This window comes from Rhinoderma darwinii, chromosome 5, assembly GCF_050947455.1.
Source record: "Rhinoderma darwinii isolate aRhiDar2 chromosome 5, aRhiDar2.hap1, whole genome shotgun sequence".
Lineage (NCBI taxonomy): Eukaryota > Metazoa > Chordata > Amphibia > Anura > Rhinodermatidae > Rhinoderma > Rhinoderma darwinii.
In genome coordinates, this window is record NC_134691.1 from 27,451,917 (window position 1) to 27,472,484 (window position 20,568).

Genomic DNA, 20,568 nt, shown 5'->3' on the forward strand with positions numbered 1-20,568 from the left:
CACAAAATGACTGCGTAATAAGTTGTGGGGGACTCTAACTATCAGCAATACATTTTGAATGCCCTGTCTTACTTTGTTGCCAGGCCCAGCTGCGCCTGGTGCCCTCAGTGTTGCCACATTTGTGAGCCCAGCAGAATATTTTTACAATACACTCTAAGAAGGGAGAGGGAGAGAGAGAGTCCATGGGTTTATGAAGTTACCATAGGGCCTCATATCAAAACAGCATGGAGCCAAGAGGGGGGTGGGGGGGGAGCAAACAGAGTAATTGACCAGGGGCTTCGAATGATCTCTATCATTATCTGACGTGGTCCACATTTCCTATGTTTGCTACCCTGCCATGTTTCATTCAATCAATGATGCTTGTAATTGATGCTGCAATTCCGCCATCTTGAATGCTGCCATTTTAAATTGTAAGAGGGGTAGTGAATATTTTTTTTGAGGTCAGCCCACCTTCTAAATGAGTTCTCAATCTCCATCTATTGTTCTTTGATGTAACAGTGATTTTAGGACAACATAAAAGGTTTATTACTTAAGATGCCCACAAACAACTGCACTTTTCTGCTTTCCGGAGATCTTTAGTCTTTGATATTGGTGGGTTACAAGTGAACAGAACGTTTGATGTAATAAATTTATACCTCTGAACGCACTGTCAAGAGAGAAATGATTGTACAACCAGCACAGACACTTACAAGTCAGAGTAGAGTACTATAAATGACACTAAGAAAAACTTAAAAAAGAAAACAAAGCGATGTAACATAATCAGGATATTACAGATCCATTCCCTTCGAACCCTGAAAATTAAAACTCAGTGGAAATATTGAGGTTTTCATGAAAATGCATCTACAAAAGCAACAACATGAACTGAGATGGTGGTCACCTAGACAGGAAGCCAAGTGGTTGCTAAGCAACAAGAAGCGTACCAAGGTCTACAGTGCTCAAGGACAGCCTGCGGGACGTATAGATGGAGAATGATCAAAATCGCACAAAGAATAATACAAATCCAAAGTATTTGGAAAGGACAATGAAATTTATGCAAAAAATAGAAAAATAATATTTTAGTTATTGCACATCAAAAACAAAAAACACAAAAAAAAAAATACATTAAATTTTTTTTTAAAAATCGGGATATATTATTTTTTACCATTCTCTGAAACGTTGTTTTCACTTTCAACCTTACGATTTCTAACAGATTTTTTCTTTTTATCCAAGTCTTTAACTGAAAATGAAATAGACAACAAAAAATAAGAAGAAAACAGCTGCGATACTATACGGGCGATGAGCAGCAAACAAATGACGATATTTAAAGAAGCTAAGGCCTAATGCACACCAGCATATTACCGTACGTAATGCGGAACACATAGACATGAAGCCCTATTTTACCTCCAAATGCCTCTGATTTAATACAGAATCCGATTGGAAAGTCAAATCGGTAGCAATTAGTGTCCGTACATTTGGCCAGAGCCCCACCGATGACATCTTGTGACAGGTCTTAATGGGATCCCACAAGATGATCATAGGTGAACCTTCACGTGAAAGGCCTAAGCTACGAAATTGCCTTTTAGTTGTCCAATCAAATATAAAGCTATGAAGCTCCAGGGCCCTAATTTACCATTTTTAATATTGCCCCAACCAACCATGTGCCATTTATAATGCTGATGGCCTCCTTAAGGGGCAGAGGCACCAGGGCCCGGGTGTAACTTCTGCACCCCCGATAGCTACACTAATTACTAGGCAATTGTGATTTCAATCAAAGAGCAGCTAAATTTGTATTTTATCAAAAAAGAAACAATTAAACAATGTCAATTAAATTAACAATACATTATAAAAAAAAATGGCGTAATCACTATCTGTATTATTATTATATAATTTGCTAAAAATAGTCCATGGATCTTCAGCCAAAAATAGGCCTCATTCAGACTGGTGTATTGTACCTGTTTAACGCTTTGGCGCCGCAGCCAATTTAAATTTTTTCGTTTTTCACTCCCAGCCTTCCAAGAGCCATAACCGTGGTGTGATGACTTCTTTTTTGCGAGAGATGTTGTTTCTATTGGTACTATTTAAAGTACCATATAATGTATTGAGAAACGGAAAAATAATTATTGACCAGAATCAGGGCTTAACAGCAGCAGAAAGAAGGCAGAACTGGGAGCCTTCATTGGGTCCCCATGCTGCCATGACTGCTCCCATAACAACCATCGGCACCCCGCCGCATTTGCGTCATGGGGGGGGCTGTCGAAGGTGTTTGTTCCTTTATTTTTAACAGCTTAGATGCCACGGTTGCTTTTGACTGCGGCATCTAAGTGGTTAAATGACTGGGATCAAAGTCCCTGGCTGTTAGTGCGAGGTGCCAGCCGTAATATACAGCTGACACCCGCAGTGTATGGAGCGGGCTCAGTGCGTGAGCCCACTCCATACTTCAACCCTCGCACCAGGACATACAGTGTTGTCCTTGTGCGTCAAGAGGTTAATTGTCCCTATTATGAATGCAAAATCTGGGCCCCGGATAAGTTTGGTTCAGTAGAACTGTGGAGAGTCTGAGTGTTACATCTGTAATATAGATTAAGGTACAATACGCCCATCTGAGGGATTTGATGAGACAAAGCGTCTGTTTTATTCCAAAAACAGTCCGATTTCTAAACTCACACAAACGTGTATAAAGGGGTTCCCCAATTCAGACAATTCCTAATTGTTAAAAGAATCCCTCAATCACAATGGGTCCCCTCTGCTGTGACCCCTAGCGATCAGCTGTAATCTGTGGAGAAACCTGTCAGTAAGTGCTTAATTTCCCTACAGCGCCACCACAGGGGAGATTAAGCACTGCACACAGTGTTCATTCAAATCCATGACGCTCTTTGTAACCGCTCTTTGCTCTGGCTAAGAGATAAGAAATTGAACAGAGGACCACCTCTATTAAAAAAATGGGTTTCCACCGTAGACAACCCCTTCATGTAGGTTTATAAAGCTAGAGCTAAAAAACAACCTGTGCAGTAGTCGGTTCAACTCACCCCACATTAAAAAACAAAATTGTGTACAATAAATGCAAAGGCGTAACTATAAGGGGTACGGAGGTTGCTGCTGCATTTGGACCCAAACGGTCCCTCGTTCCCATATGAGGAGTAAATTTGGGGACCCTGTTACAAATTTTGCATTGGGCTCAGGAGCTTCAAGTTAATTCATGTAGACATAATTGAAAGGTACTGTAACCAGTGTGATCTGCTCCTGGTGTTCTTGGGTATCTGCTATCAAAGTCACGGTCACGGTTACCTACTTCTAAATTCTCCTCGTATTGGCACGCTTTCATCGTCTTCATTAAACGCAATGACCTGCACGGCATAACTGCGGTCAGGATCAAGTCTCTGAATGATTGCTCGGCTCGCTGTGTTTTGAAGATTTAGTTGGTTGGTTTTCCCACCTGAACATGAGAAGACATTGAGTCAGACATCTGTCATCATGCTGGAATAATGAAAGTAAAGCATCACTATATCTTTGCACATAGTATTGTAAGGTTAATCCTATGGCCACAAGTAACGGTAGGCCACAAAGATGACAATCATAAGAGATGTAAAGATTATTTTGCTGATTATACAGTATAGTATTCAACTTTTATTACAGAATCCATTTATAGACGCTTAATGTAACAAGTTTTAGACAGCAATTCAAGTCTGATTTGAAAAAATTACTTATATCCGACAATATGTTATTACTTATATACTTTCACTAGGGGACAGTATAAAAGTAGATATGTTCTAGTACATAGGGGGCAGTATTATAGTAGTTATATTCTTGTATATAGGGGGCAGTATTATGGTAGTTATATTCTTGTATATAGGGGGCAGTATTATAGTAGTTATATTCTTGTATATAGGGGCAGTATTATAGTAGTTATATTCTTGTATATAGGAGCAGTATTACAGTAGTTATATTCTTGTACATAGGGGGCAGTATTATAGTAGTTATATTCTTGTATATAGGAGCAGTATTATAGTAGTTATATTCTTGTATATAGGAGCAGTATTATAGTAGTTATATTCTTGTATATAGGAGCAGTATTATAGTAGTTATATTCTTGTACATAGGGGCAGTATTATAGTAGTTATATTCTTGTATATAGGGGCAGTATTATGGTAGTTATATTCTTGTATATAGGGGGCAGTATTATAGTAGTTATATTCTTGTACATAGGGAGCAGTATTATAGTAGTTATATTCTTGTATATAGGGGCAGTATAATGGTAGTTATATTATTGTATATAGGGGGCAGTATTATAGTAGTTATATTCTTGTACATAGGGAGCAGTATTATAGTAGTTATATTCTTGTACATAGGGGGCAGTATTATGGTAGTTATATTCTTGTATATAGGGGGCAGTATTATAGTAGTTATATTCTTGTACATAGGGAGCAGTATTATAGTAGTTATATTCTTGTATATAGGGGCAGTATTATGGTAGTTATATTCTTGTATATAGGGGGCAGTATTATAGTAGTTATATTCTTGTACATAGGGAGCAGTATTATAGTAGTTATATTCTTGTATATAGGAGCAGTATTATAGTAGTTATATTCTTGTACATAAGGAGCAGTATTATAGTAGTTATATTCTTGTATATAGGGGCAGTATTATAGTAGTTATATTCTTGTATATAGGGGGCAGTATTATAGTAGTTATATTCCTGTACATAGGGGCAGTATTATAGTAGTTCTATTCTTGTATATAGGGGCAGTATTATAGTAGTTATATTCTTGTGCATAGGGGGCAGTATTATAGTAGTTACATTCTTGTATATAGGGAGCAGTATTATAGTAGTTATATTCTTGCACATAGCGGGCAGTATTATAGTAGTTATATTCTTGTACATAGGAGCAGTATTATAGTAGTTACATTCTTGTATATAGGGGCAGTATTATAGTAGTTATATTCTTGTATATAGGGGGTAGTATTATAGTAGTTATATTCTTGTACATAGGCGGCAGTATTATAGTAGTTATAGTCTTGTACAGTACATAGGAGCAGTATTATAGTAGTTATATTCTTGTACATAGGGGGCAGTATTATAGTAGTTATATTCTTGTACATAAGGGGCTGTATTATAGTAGTTATATTCGTGTACATAGGCGGCAGTATTATAGTAGTTATATTCTTGTACATAGGGGCAGTATTATAGTAGTTATATTCTTGTATATAGGGGGCAGTATTATAGTAGTTATATTCTTGTATATAGGGGCAGTATTATAGTAGTTATATTCTTGTACATAGGGGGCAGTATTATAGTAGTTATATTCTTGTATATAGGGGCAGTATTATAGTAGTTATATACTTGTACATAGGGAACAGTATTATAGTAGTTATATTCTTGTATATAGGGGGCAGTTTTATAGTAGTTATATTCTTGTACATAGGAGGCAGCATTATAGTAATTATATACATGTCTATGAAGGGGCAGGATTTGTTTTTTTTTGCCAGTTATATTCTTGTCCATAGGGGGGCAGAATTATAATCAATAAAACTTTTATGTTTAGTGGTTTTTCTATTGACTACCATAAATTAAAACAGAAATGACTTGTAGATTACATGGCTTACCGAGCAGTCCCCTTTTCTCAGTAAAATAAAAAGCTATGAGTGGGTTTTGGTATCGAGTACATACCTTGATTAGCAGCCATTTTTTTATGCCAGTGATTTATAATCACTTATATAGGGTGTACATGTAGTGATAATAATAACCAATGGTGTTACATCTCGCAAAAAGGGCAGTCAGCTGCAATTTTTTCCCACGTTGGGTTTGCCCACTTTGCATGCCATTGATGCAACAATCACATGACTTTAAAAGCTGGGCATTGTGTGTCTGATGCTGGCATGTAACCTGGCCTTTAAAATGGGAAATAGTTACCGACATCTACAGTACATAATATCATTTGCTTTCTGCCCACAGATTGACGCTGTGCTCTATCAGAACTCAACATTCTGTTCTGCTTTGTGATCAGTTTGGAACAATGACAGTGAATAGTGTGAGGGGAAAGGAATAAATTGGCATATTGTTTGTTCTGTGTTTCAATCATATGTCAGCTGCCTATGAAGTGAGACAAGCCATTTCGGGAACAATCTAATATTGTGTGTCAGACACCAAATTTTTTTTTTCCAGATCCAACTAATAGCAGCAGATAGGGAAGGTGGACTGTAATGCATACAATTGTTTAGCTATATGGGGGGCATGGAAAGTACTAGAGATTGTAAGGGTATGTTCACACGAGGTCATTACGTCCGTAATTGATGGACGTATTTCGGCCGCAATTGCCGGACCGAACACAGTGCAGGGAGCCGGGCTCCTAGCATCATAGTTATGTACGACGCTAGGAGTCCCTGCCTCGCTGCCGGACAACTGTCCCGTACTGTAATCATGTTTTCATTTTCACGGGTGTTTGGTCCGGTACTTGCGGCCGAAATACGTCCGTCAATTACGGACGTAATGACTTCGTGTGAACATACCCTTAGATATGTGTTATCAGTCAGGCCCTTGTGTAGCACCGATACAAAACTGCTGTTTACAGATCCTATTGGTTTGTGGCTGAATTAATCAGCAGTCTGATGTGTATGATGGTCCTAGATATACTGGGGTGTCGGGTAAATAAAAAATGAGGATGAGAATTACCCACATTTCTTTAAAGGGAATGTGTCGCTAGAAATTTTTTTTTTTTTTTTTTAGGGTATGTGCACACGTAGTGACCAAAAACGTCTGAAAATACAGAGCTGTTTTCAAGGGAAAACAGCCCCTGCATTTCAGACGTTTTTTGAGCAACTCGCGTTTTTCGCTGCATTTTTCGCGCCGTTTTCACTGCGTTTTTTACGTCCGTTTTTGGAGCTGTTTTCATTGGAGTCTATGAGAAAACAGCTCCAAAAACGTCCAAAGAAGTGTCCTGCACTTCTTTGGACGAGGCTGTATTTTTACGCGTCGTCGTTTGACAGCTGTCAAACGACGACACGTAAATGACAGGTCGTCTGCACAGTACGTCGGCAAACCCATTCAAATGAATGGGCAGATGTTTGCCGACGTATTGTAGCCTTATTTTCAGACGTAAAACGAGGCATAATACGCCTCGTTTACGTCTGAAAATAGGTCGTGTGAACCCAGCCTAAGTTAAACTGTTAGTCAATAAATGATTACACATTGTTCTAATTTTTTAAATTTTTTCACAAGTCAGGAAATATTATAAATTAGATTCTAATTTATACCATTTCCATGTGTTGGTCACTAGAGGGAGCAATTCCCAAAATTGCAGCATTGCAATGTGGTAAAGCAACCTCATTGCTTTATGCTGCAAATTTGGTGTAGACACACTCGCTCTAGTGTGCTCAAACAATCCCCCCTCCTTTATCCTGGCTAGTGCCAGGAGAAAGGAGGGGGTTGAATGTTCAAACCTCCTACACTGTGTGCCGCCATTTTTTTGAGCGAATGCACAGTGAAGGAGGATTAGATACAGTGTAATCACACGTTATAACAAGAGCATACACAAACATAACTTACCAGCTCCTGCCGCCACCGCTGCGTCCGCTCGGTCCGCTCCTAGTACTTGCTTGTGAACATATGGACGGAAGCCGCGACCGGAAGTAGTCATCTTACTGTCCGGCCGCGGCTTCCGGTCCACATGAAAATGACGCGGATGTCGCTCGGCTGAAGACCTTCCTTTTGGACTGTGTGAGAGCGGCGCATGCGCCGTTCCCACACAGACAGCGTATGCTATAGTGAATGGAACGGCTCCCGTTCGCATTTACTATAAGGAAGTATCTGCCGTATTCCATCACTGTATGTGTCGTTAATCGACACATACAGAGATGAAAAAAAAAATGGCAGCCCCCATAGAGAAGTAAAAGAAAGAAAAAAGAAAAAAGTAAAACACAAAAACACAAATAAATAAAATTTATTTTAATAACATACTAAAAGCAAAAACATATAAAAAATAATAATTTTCTTGACACCTTCCCTTTAACAGTAGTTAGCTTCTGTCCACAGATAACTTTTTTCTAACAATGGTTTGTTTGGTAAATTCCCTCATGTCACTGGCACAGCGTAATCTTGCTAGATCATCCAGACGACGAGGAATGTTACACCCTCAGTCTTGTCTATGTTGTAATGCTAATTATGCACAAGGAACAATGTGACATGATATGATGAGGTCAGAATTTCATTGACTGAGCCTTTTCATTCAATTCTTGAATTTTTTATTTTTCATGATTTTTTAAATAAGTTTAGTACACAAGAACTGGGAGACACTAAAGACAAGGCTAGTAATGTATTTGGGGTGTGCTCAAAATGCTACTAGCCTGTTTTAATGAGGTTTTACAGAATTTGTATTTATGGATAAAACAGATATGAGATTGCTTGACAGAGATAGATAGATAGATAGATAGATAGATAGATAGATAGATAGATAGATAGATAGATAGATAGATAGATAGATAGATAGATAGATAGATAGATAGATAGATAGATAGATAGATAGATGATTTCCCTGTAGATTTTACATTTCCTACTTCACAATACAACACAGTTTCCTCTATGACACCATCATTTACCTGATTTTGGCGTTACAAGGAGCTTATAGCCTTTAATTTTATCTTTGGAGGCCTTCCATGAAATCTGTACACTATCATGTGTAACTACATGGTACCTCAATTTTGTTGGTGGAGTCACTGCAATAGAAGAAGGAAACTGAAGTGAACAGCCTGGACGGAGATCATTATATATATATATCAGGGGCGTAACTAGGAAAGACTGGGCCCCATAGCAAACTTTTGACTGGGGCCCCCCCTCCCCTGGGTGTCACACAACCCCCCCCCCCCCTTGTAGATAGTGCCTTTTTTACAAATCCCCCCTTTTGATAACGCCATACAGCCCCCCTGTAGATAACGCCATACAACCCCCCTGTAGATAACGCCATACAGCCCCCCTGTAGATAACGCCATACAGCCCCCCTGTAGATAACGCCATACAGCCCTTTGTAGATATCTACAGAGGGGGCTGTATGGCGTTATCTACGGGGGGACTGTATGGCGTTATCTACGGGGGGACTGTATGGGGTTATCTACGGGGGGACTGTATGGGGTTATCTACGGGGGGACTGTATGGCGTTATCTACGGGGCGACTGTATGGCGTTATCTACGGGGCGACTGTATGGCGTTATCTACGGGGGGACTGTATGGCGTTATCTACGGGGGGACTGTATGGCGTTATCTACGGGGGGACTGTATGGCGTTATCTACGGGGGGACTGTATGGCGTTATCTACGGGGGGACTGTATGGCGTTATCTACGGGGGGACTGTATGGCGTTATCTACGGGGGGACTGTATGGCGTTATCTACGGGGGGGACGACTGTATGGCGTTCCCTACAGGGGGGGCTGTATGGCGTTCCCTACAGGGGGGGGCTGTATGACGCTATCTACAGGGGGGGGCTGTATGGCGCTATCTACAGGGGGGCTGTATGGCGCTATCTACAGGGGGACTGAAAGGCGCTATCTACAGGGGGAACTGTATGGCGCTATCTACAGAGGGGGCTGTATGGCGTTATCTAGAGGGGGGACTGTATGGCGTTATCTACGGGGGGGCTGTATGGCGTTATCTACGGGGGGGCTGTATGGCGTTCCCTACGGGGGGGCTGTATGGCGTTCCCTACAGGGGGGGCTGTATGGCGTTCCCTACAGGGGGGGCTGTATGGCGTTCCCTACAGGGGGGGGGCTGTATGTCGTTCCCTACAGAGGGGGCTGTCTGGCGTTACCTACAGGGAGTCTGTATGGCGTTCCCTACAGGGGGGTCTGTAGAGAACGCCATACAGCCCCCCCCCCTGTAGGGAACGCCATACAGCCCCCCCTGTAGGGAACGCCATACAGCCCCCCCCCTGTAGGGAACGCCATACAGCCCCCCCCCCTGTAGGGAACGCCATACAGCCCCCCCCCCCCCCCTGTAGGGAACGCCATACAGCGTCCCCCCTCCCAAAAAAATGCGACCTACAGTGTGTCATAATAAAATACATGTATCCCCTATCCACAGGATAGGGGAGACATGTGTGATCGCTGGCAGCGATAGGGAGAACGGGGGACCGAAAGTCCCCCTGAAGTTCTCCATGACTAACCTCTGACTTCCGGCGTCTGCGCAGCTCTGTAGAAATGAATGGAGCGCTGGTCACGCATGTGCACAAGCGGGACCGGCGCTCCATTCATTTCTACGGAGCTGCCGACACAGACCCCGGATGTCCGAGGTTTGTGATGGAGAACTTCAGGGGACTTTCAGTCCCCCGTTCTCCCTATCGCTGCCAGTGATCATACATGTATCCCCTATCCTGTGGATAGGGGATACATGTCTTTTGCTTAATGGCAGAGCAGGGAGATACCTCCCTGCTCTGCCGTACTGTTCAGTGGCGTCCCGCTGAAGCAGCCATAGCGGCTGCTAGCGGAGCCTCCGGCCATGGTGGGGGCCCGTGCCGGCGGGCGACACGGGCCCCCTCATGCCGCGGGCCCCGTAGCAGCCGCTACTGCTGCTACGGCGGTAGTTACGCCACTGATATATATATATACTGTACACCCACATTATAAGCACCACTCATTACTATCCTGAAACCAACACAGATCACATTCCCGCATGACATACCACCGACACGTCCCCTAAATGTACACAAGACAATTCATGTTAGAGGTTAGAACATAAGTCCACAACACCAGAACACAGACTAAAGGATTCTGTCAGAATTTTAAGTTTCTACTGAAAAAAAATCCCAAAAAACACTTTTAATTCTTTCACTTCCAGTGGCCTGAGCAAAAGTAGCATTTGTTGTCCAGGCTATTTCAGTCAAAGTCACCACTATCTCACGGACTAGTAGATTTTACCATCTATTTTACTATATATATATATGTATATTTTTTTATTATTATTATAAATTTATTTTAAGTAGCAATAGTTCTATTATTTGGTGGTTCTGTGGAATAATACATGTTTTTTGTTTTTTTTAGTAAAATATAATTACCATTTTTTTAAATAAATAAAACTTTTATAAGTTGTTACTATACGTTATTGACTCTTCTCTTAGATGGGAGATACCACTGGAAATCCTTGTTATTTATATTCTTCATGTGATGCCCGGGTATTTTCTCATCTGATAAGTCTTCAAATTCTAGGGCCATAGATTAATTCCTATACTTGTTCCAGCCCATGGAAAGTTTTATTGGTTGGAAGCAGTTATCATAGTATCATAAACAAAGAGATTATTGTTAATTGTGGGAGTGGCCCGAACAGGTTGCGTAGCTGGGGTGGGGGGCTTTTGCCCCGGGTGCTGCATACCAATGCGCAACACAACCTTTGCCAGGATATATAGTTGCATAGCTATGGCATAGAACTTTGTCCTGGATGAAGGAATGTCTGAAACAGCGCCACTCTTTTTCATTGGCTGTGTTTGGTATTACATCTTCGCTTCATTTTTTAATAAATCTGGGCCGCAATACCAGACACAGCTTATGAGCAAGAGTGGCGCCATGGAAGCTTTATTTCTCGGGTCCTTCAGTGCCAATGTTGTGGGATGCCCTATGGGACCTGCCTTGGGTACGCTTTTAAACAAACAAAAAAAAAAAATCATAAAAATTGTCAATAAGGTCCATATCAAGGGGGTCACATATTATTTATTATAAAAGTATATACCCCTGTAACTCTAACCCTGGTTCACAGATTCAGGTCAGGGGTATGCAGATGGCTGAGAGGTGGCCTCATAGAAAAAATTAAATGGACCCCCCCCCCCCCCCATTAAAGTGCTGGGTTTTGGATCCTGTACAGGTTCTCACACCCAGTAGCAAAGTAGATAAGAACAACCAGGGCCGGACCCCCATAGCAGCCTCTATTGCATGTACAGTGGAGGAAATAAGTATTTGATCCCTTGCTGATTTTGTAAGTTTGCCCACTGTCAAAGTCATGAACAGTCTAGAATTTTTAGGCTAGGTTAATTTTACCAGTGAGAGATAGATTATATAAAAAAATAATAAGAAAATCACATTGTCAAAATTATATATATTTATTTGCAATGTGCACAGAGAAATAAGTATTTGATCCCCTACCAACCATTAAGAGTTCAGCCTCCTCCAGACCAGTTACACGCTCCAAATCAACTTGGTGCCTGCATTAAAGAGAGTAGTCTTACATAGTCACCTGTATAAAAGACTCCTGTCCACAGGCTCAATTAATCAGTCTGACTCTAACCTCTACAACATGGGCAAGACCAAAGAGCTTTCTAAGGATGTCCGGGACAAGATCATAGACCTGCACAAGGCTGGAATGGGCTACAAAACCATAAGTAAGATGCTGGGCGAGAAGGAGACAACTGTTGGTGCAATAGTAAGAAAATGGAAGACATACATAATGACTGTCAATCGACATCGATCTGGGGCTCCATGCAAAATCTCACCTCGTGGGGTATTCTTGATCCTGAGGAAGGTGAGAGCTCAGCCGAAAACTACACGGGGGAAACTTGTTAATGATCTCAAGGCAGCTGGGACCACAGTCACCAAGAAAACCATTGGTAACACATTACGCCGTAATGGATTAAAATCCTGCAGTGCCCGCAATGTCCCCCTGCTCAAGAAGGCACATGTACAGGCCCGTCTGAAGTTTGCAAATGAACATCTGGATGATTCTGAGAGTGATTGGGAGAAGATGCTGTGGTCAGATGAGACTAAAATTGAGCTCTTTGGCATTAACTCAATTCGCAGTTTTTGGAGGAAGAGAAATGCTGCCTATGACCCAAAGAACACCATCCCCACTGTCAAGCATGGAGGTGGAAACATTATGTTTTGGGGGTGTTTCTCTGCTAAGGGCACAGGACTACTTCACCGCATCAATGGGAGAATGGATGGAGCCATGTACTGTCAAAACCTGAGTGACAACCTCCTTCCCTCCACCAGGACATTAAAAATGGCTCGTGGCTGGGTCTTCCAGCACGACAATTACCCGAAACATATAGCCAAGGCAACAAAGGAGTGGCTCAAAAAGAAGCACATTAAGGTCATGGAGTGGCCTAGCCAGTCTCCAGACCTTAATCCCATCGAAAACTTATGGAGGGAGCTGAAGATCCGAGTTGCCAAGCGACAGCCTCAAAATCTTAATGATTTACAGATGATCTGCAAAGAGGAGTGGGCCAAAATTCCATCTAACATGTGTGCAAACCTCATCATCAACTACTAAAAATGTCTGACTGCTGTGCGTGCCAACAAGGGTTTTGCCACCAAGTATTAAGTCTTGTTTGCCAAAGGGATCAAATACTTATTTCTCTGTGCACAATGCAAATAAATATATATAATTTTGACAATGTGATTTTTTTTAATTTTTTTTATATAATCTATCTCTCACTGGTAAAATTAACCTAGCCTAAAAATTCTAGACTGTTCATGTCTTTGACAGTGGGCGAACTTACAAAATCAGCAAGGGATCAAATACTTATTTCCTTCACTGTATATCCTTGAAGGGGGGGGGGGGGGGTATGGAGTTGTGCTGCTTTTACAAATCCTTAGACTCCATATAAAGGTTAAAATATAATAATAATAATAATAATAATAATAATAATAATAATATGTCATTTTAACGGTGATACCTTGTTACTGACTATAATTAATGTGGTTTTTTTTTTTTAATTCTTTACTTGCTGTAATTACATTTTGGTACAAATTCATTTTATACATGTAAGTAACTCTTCTGTTTGGAGTTGTACAAAATTTAGTTCTGGACAAGATGAAACAGGAATTTCCATCAGAGCTGATCTTCAGGTGAGCAGTAACATTGCCTTCTAGCATTTAATGTATTCAGGAGCAGAGATTGCTCAAGGGAATATTCCATTATTAATGACTCCAAGGCCGTGTATATATAGCATGGCCTATGTTAATGAATAGACATACTTTCCATTCCTTATCTGCAAGATCAAACAAATGTATAGACACTGCTAGTATTTACTAAGAATTTTATGTGAAAAATTTAAAAAATCTCAAAACTTTTATAGAAAGTAATATTTATACTAATTGTCCACCCTTGAACACAATTTTTATTATATTTTATTTTTTTCTGATACAGAGATCCAAATTCACTGCATGGTCTAAATAGTTAAGAATTATAACATTCTGTCTGCCTGCAGCCACCACTAGAGGGACCTCATGAGCTTATGGAATACATTTATACATTGAACTCAATAATAAAACAGTATGCACTAAGCTCCCCCTAGTGGTTGCTGCAGGCAGTCAGAATTGTATCAATTAACTCTTGCCTATGAACCGGATTTGGAGCTCTAACCGCTATAGAGATGTATTAGGAAATGAATCAGTACAGAATATTGGGCCTAAAATGACATGGTGTTAAAAGGTGAAAATTCACTTTAAAATACAACACATCTAAATATTAAACAACTTAATTAAATGTATTTACATTTACATAAATACGAAGATCTGACTACGAGGCCCTTTAGAGTAGGTTGTATTAATGGAAATAAAGCTGAAGCTCTACTAAGTAAGTGTCAAGGGTCCATAAATGTGACAACCATTACCTTGAACCATAAATAAGACTACTGAACTACAGGGATACTAGGTAAAATGTTAAATCGGCATCCTACTGCAATGCATTATGGTTCCAGATTTTGGAAGCAGGGAGAAAGTGCTTATCGGTTGTATGAGATTAGAAAAAAAATAAAAAATTTTTTTGCAGAAACAGTGCCACTTTTGTCCATAGGCTGTGTCTGGTATTGCAGTTCAGACCCTTTCTGCAAATACTGCAATACCAGATACAGCCTGTGGACAATGGTGGTGCTGTTTCAGAAAAAAATAGAGCCTTTTTCTCTTACAACCCCTTTTACGGTTATTTTGTTAGACTGTAGGAGTGCTCTGGTGAAATGTAGTTGTTTTTGTCACAGTATAAAAATTGCTGGGCCAGAAAAAGTTTGTTTATTGATAAGCTGACATTTTCATTCAATTTTTTTAAATGAAGTATAAAATAAAATATAAATTCATATAAACCATAACGTGTACATACAATTCTATGTTTTACAGTAAAGGAAAAAGAAATTACAAGGAAATAACCATCACCAACAAAGAACAAACCACTGCCCAATGCCCCTTATAGGTTACACAGTCCAACTGTCTGAACAAAGAAAGACATATTTTGCCAACACATTATATACTACAGTGGAATTTGGAGACTACAGAATATGTGCCAACAGTTCCACATAACTAGTGTATCGATTTATACCAAAATGTGATAAAAAAAATAAATAAATACATAAGTATATAAAAGAAAGCAACATAACTATGATTTTATTATGTATCATATAGTGTTTTGGTAACTTTATTCATATTTGATAATAGTTATTATTCTTATAATTATTATATTTATCATATATGTATATATATATAATATTTACATTTTTTTATCCCCACATCTAGTTATGTTGGAAAAGCTAAATTGGCACACAGAAAAAAATACACACACAGCTAAGACATAAATCTACACGTAAAATAAAATTGGGATTACTCTGTTGAGTCACCAACCTGTGTAGATTGTCTTTTTAGGTCAGTGGGCACCTAGTGTCTGTGGAACAAAAGCTAATTTCTTGTGGTAAAAAAAAAGTGTTAAATTAAAATAAAACACGTAAATTAAATAATTACATAATTTGTTTCCTATATAAAAAATGACAAATTAAAAAAATAAAAATAAAATAAAATAAAATAAAATATAGTAAATTAACAAGAAAAAAAAACCACAATATGGTCACTCTGCCGAGGTACATGTAAAAATTTTACAAACACTGTGCTCCATTCAACCAGATAAGATTAATAGATTTGTTGAAAAATTGTCATAAGCATTTTAGACATATTGGGACATTTACTTTGAAGTGAAAACATAGGAATTTCACATCATGTCCTAACTTGAAGACCAAATGTCCAGATGGCCTTCCAGCTTTCTTGTGGAACATAAAATGCATATAGAAACACATAGAACCGATACAATGAAACACTTGTAAACACATATAATGAAACACTAGTAACATATAATGAAACACATATAATAAACACTTGTAAACACAAATGAAAGAACAAGCAGGGGTAACATATATCATTACATAATGTCATTCAATGTCATAAATAGTTTTCATCTATTGCCAGTTGATTGAAGTTTTCAGGGTGTTAAAACCAGTTTTTTTACAGAAAAGTTTATAAACAATATATTGACCCAACAAAAGGATAACACAATAAAAAAAATAAAAAAAAAATTATTGCATTATATTATAAACTGAATTCTTAGAATATAGAAAAATATCCTATATGCTAAAACTTAGGTGCCTTTTACACGGCCAATGATCGTATGAAAGCTCGTTCCCGATCATTGCCCTGTGTAAACAGGGCAACTATCAGCCAATGAATGGGTAAACCCTTGTTCATCGCATGATCGTATCGTTCCTGCAGCAAGAAATATTATAGTAGTTGGCAGCACATTTCCCTGTGTAGACAGGGAGATGTGCTGCCAACATGATGAAAATACATGGGGACGAGCGATCCTAATAACAATCGTGCGTCCCCATGCATAATCATAGCTTCTTGTGAAAGGAGCAAACGAGCGCCGATCAACGATTTGTCTTGTTGATCGGCGCTCGTTTACACGACCCATATTGGCCGGTGTAAAAGGACCTTTACAGTATTTGGAGCTGTATAAGATACAGCTAACTCAAATGAGCTTTGCGGACAATGTTATTTACAGATCTTTTTTGTTATGTCATTGATACAACATTTTCTATTTGCCTTTACAGCAGCTGCCTGACATTGAGTATTTATGCTTATTATATTATTAAATCTAAGGAGATACATAAAAATGTTTTTGCTTCATGGCTGTTGTCTGTGCCAACGTTGCCAGCGACTTTGCAAGAGGATTGGTGACTTACAGACCTAATTGACACAATCACCACCCCAGTGTTATAAGATGTCATAAATGACCAATTAACAAACTGATCAGTGATTATGAGTGATAACGAGAGGAGTACTCTTGTCTACGGTAACAAATAATTTGCTTACGCTCAATGGAACATGTATTATTCATATCATCCATCACAGTCATGTGTTTCTCCACTTCTTTTTGCTTACCTTCAGACAGTAGAAGAGGGGGCAGATGGAAGAGAGTAACACATGATTGCAAACTCAAACTACACAGGGTTTGTTTGTAGTATGTAACCATGGCGACACATGACTCTGCATAGGAGCTGTATACACAAAACGATGGGATATTTTTAATACGAAATATTTTCAAATTTCCCTTTTTTAAATTTTTCGGATGCAGAAAAGCAATAAAAAAAATGGTTGCATAAGTGTACAAACTATCTGCTTTGATAGTACCCTAATAGTATATCATTCTGCGCTGCTACCACTTCATAACCACCTGTGTGGCACAATAATAAAACATACCTCAACCACTTTATTATATCATGCATCTTTATTCCTCCAAGAATGTATTAGCTTAATTTACCTTTAACTGTATTTAATCCCATTTAGGAAACCTGTCTATACGGGAATTACCACTCCGTGCCAAGATCCGCGTGATTTATCACTTGTAATAATATGTCAGGTGATGTTCAGTCACCTCAAAGCACCTACTGTAAAAATAAGTTTTGGCAAATGTCTATAAATTAAGTATTATCCCAACAATGTCCTCCATATTATAGGTTATAGTAGCTGCTCCGTACCTCTGTTGTTGGTTGAAATTGTAACTTTCGTTCTATATGTTAGGGCCTGTTCAGATCAGCTTTCGGGTTCCGTTTATTGGTTCCGTTCAACCTTTCCGTCAGAGGAACCGATGAACGGAAAACCGAACAGAAACAACAGCTTCCGTTTTTCATTACCATCGATTTCAATGGTAATGCTTCCGTTTTTGTTTGTTTCCGTTAAAGTAAAAAAAAAAATTCACGGAAATAATAGCGCAGTCGACAGCACCTTTGTTTCCGTGAAGAAAACTCTGAAACTTTACGGAACGGAAACAAATGGAAACATACTGAAACGGAAGCATTCCCATTGAAATCAATGGTAATGCAAACGGAAGCTATGGTTTCCATTTGGTTTTCCGTTCATCGGTTCCTCTGACGGAAAGGTTGAAGCTCGGAGTAACTTTTCAAATTTATTCTTCTATTTATCTTGTATCCTTAAAGGGTAACTAAACGTTCGACAAACTTCTGACATGTCATAGTGACATGTCATAAGTTTTGATTGGTGGGGATCCGAGCACTAAGACCCCCACCAATCGCTAAAACGAAGTGGCAGAAGCGCTTGTGTGAGTATTTCCGTTTGGCTTTTTCCGGAAAGCCGATGTATCGGAGTACTGGCTTATAGACTTTCTAATGAGCCCGTACTCCGATCCCAAAATGGCAGTAATAAATGGTTGGCTTCAAAGTCACCTGCAAATGGGGTTGTCTTCTGCTGGCCCTTGGGGGCCCATTACTGTATCAGAACTTGGACCCACTGGAAGATTCTCTAATACTCTGGTTACCATATTCGACCCCCTAAGGTAGGGTCAGTGCTCTCCATGCCCCAGGTCTCACAGCAGCATCGGTGGCTTTTAAGGTAGCCCCGAAGTAAAATGTAAATATATATACATATAGTGCTATACCATCTGCAGAAGCCCAAAAAAATTGCACTAGTTCTATACATCAAACTATCTTTCTTTTACCTCTGGCAAAGACTAAATAAGACCTCACCCAAGAAAAATATGACTTTTACATAGTCTGCAGATCCTTGGCTATTAACAAGGCAATAAACCGGTACTTTTGAACATTCTTGGATTGGCTTCCTTTAAAAGGGGGATTGAGACGTGTGGAAACCTGTCAGATTTCCATCCCTCAACTGCATTATACTGGGTTTCTTATTTGCATATTAACTCTTTCCAATTATTTTAATCCTGCAGAAAAATGCAGAAAATTGATATTGTTTGTAGAATGAGGGGCAATCTATGAATATTAGCTTTGTAAATCATCGGGATCCCGAGGCTTGGATTTTTTGGCACTTATTCCAGCCTAGCCCCAAATTAAATTATCTGTCATCTACTCATAGGCCCTGTAGCAAGCTTGTCTTGGCTGGGACATCACTCCAATGTTAAATCTGTATGTGCTGTAAACATGAAATACCCAAAGTAACAGTCAGATAATTAAGAATTGGCAATATAAACATAGTTCCAAAAATGATGTTATAAAAATTGATAATACAAGATGATTTGCATCATCAAGGTGTCATATTATTGAAAATCCTGGAAGTTGACCCACTATTGCACCAGTTCCAATTCTTCCCTGGCCAGTAGAATAGCAGTGGAAGTGTATTGATGAAGAGCATCAGACCTCACAAGCTGGGCTTGACACATAAGAAAGAAGCTTGGCAAATATTTAATTGAAATTAAGAATTATAGAAGAAAATCCTCAGCACATCCACATTTAGAAAAATATAAAAAGAGCTTTATTTCAACATAATGTAAAAGTCCACAAGACACAGGTGGGACGTGTTACTGCTAACGCGTTTCAAACAGAGTGTTCTTACTCATAGCATTACTATTTTTATATTTTTCTAAATGTGAATGTGCTGAGGATTTTCTTCTATAATTCTTCATTAGACCCTTACATGCCTGCAAGCCCCCTTTCCCGACTGCACTCCAACTGAGGAACTACAGATCCCAGGACAATCTATTGGGTGAGCACACCTGCGGCTTCCTTTGCTGCTATTTTGTTTTTGTTCGCAAATATTTAATTGAGGAAAATGTAAAAAACTAAAAAATGCAATACAACAGCGATATTTTAACACTAACTACAAAACAGACCCTGGTTGTAGTGGTGTACCTCCAATGAAGACAGACTACGCCACTGCTATGGGGCCCATGAACGGGGTGGCTCGAAAGCCTCCCTGTCCTGCCCCCTTAATGACAACCTGGCCCCTGGATTCAATTGTATTCACGTCCTTAAGACACAGATACAATTGAAAATGTTTCTGATGCTGCAGGGTGCAAGGGAGTCATTATTGGCTCCCTGCGCCGCTGCATGGTACCTTCTTTGTGACACAGACGGAGCGATGATGTCATAGCGCCGCCTACCCTGTTACGCAGCAGCCTGGCTGGAAGAGGCCAGGCCTTACCTGTGTGGCAGCGGCGAGTGGGACAAGCAGGTGCGGCATTGGATCATTGGCAGGTGAGTATTCCATTCCTTACAGGAGGGGGCATTTAATTCAGGGTGCACAGTGTGGGGCACTTTTAATTCAGGAAGCACATTGAGGGGCATGATTTCTTTTCAGGGGGCACAGTGTTAAGTAATTTTATTTAGTTTGCATATTTTTTATTCAGGGGCATATTATTGTGCTTATTAGTAAATAGAGGCAAAGTGTGGGGAATATTTTTATTCAGGGGTACAGTGTGGGGCATTTTTAATCTGGGGCACTATATGTGATATTGTTCATTTTAGGGGCACATTGTGATGATTTGCAGCAAAAGTGAGGAGCACAAGACATCTGGGCAGTAAACGCTGCATAGAAGAATTCATGCTCGGG

General features: G+C 39.7%; 1 protein-coding gene across 1 annotated transcript in view; it reads right to left on the minus strand.

Annotated features, from left to right (window-relative positions):
* The window catches only part of COL14A1 (collagen type XIV alpha 1 chain), a 170,216-nt gene that overhangs the window by 134,833 nt on the left and 14,815 nt on the right, over window positions 1-20,568 (minus strand). The window contains exons 3-5 of the mRNA XM_075825783.1: window positions 8,569-8,685; window positions 3,269-3,412; window positions 1,142-1,216 (exon numbers count right to left, since the gene is read on the minus strand). Of these exons, the coding sequence (XP_075681898.1) occupies window positions 1,142-1,216; window positions 3,269-3,412; window positions 8,569-8,685 (336 nt within the window). The remainder of the gene's footprint in view (window positions 1-1,141; window positions 1,217-3,268; window positions 3,413-8,568; window positions 8,686-20,568) is intronic.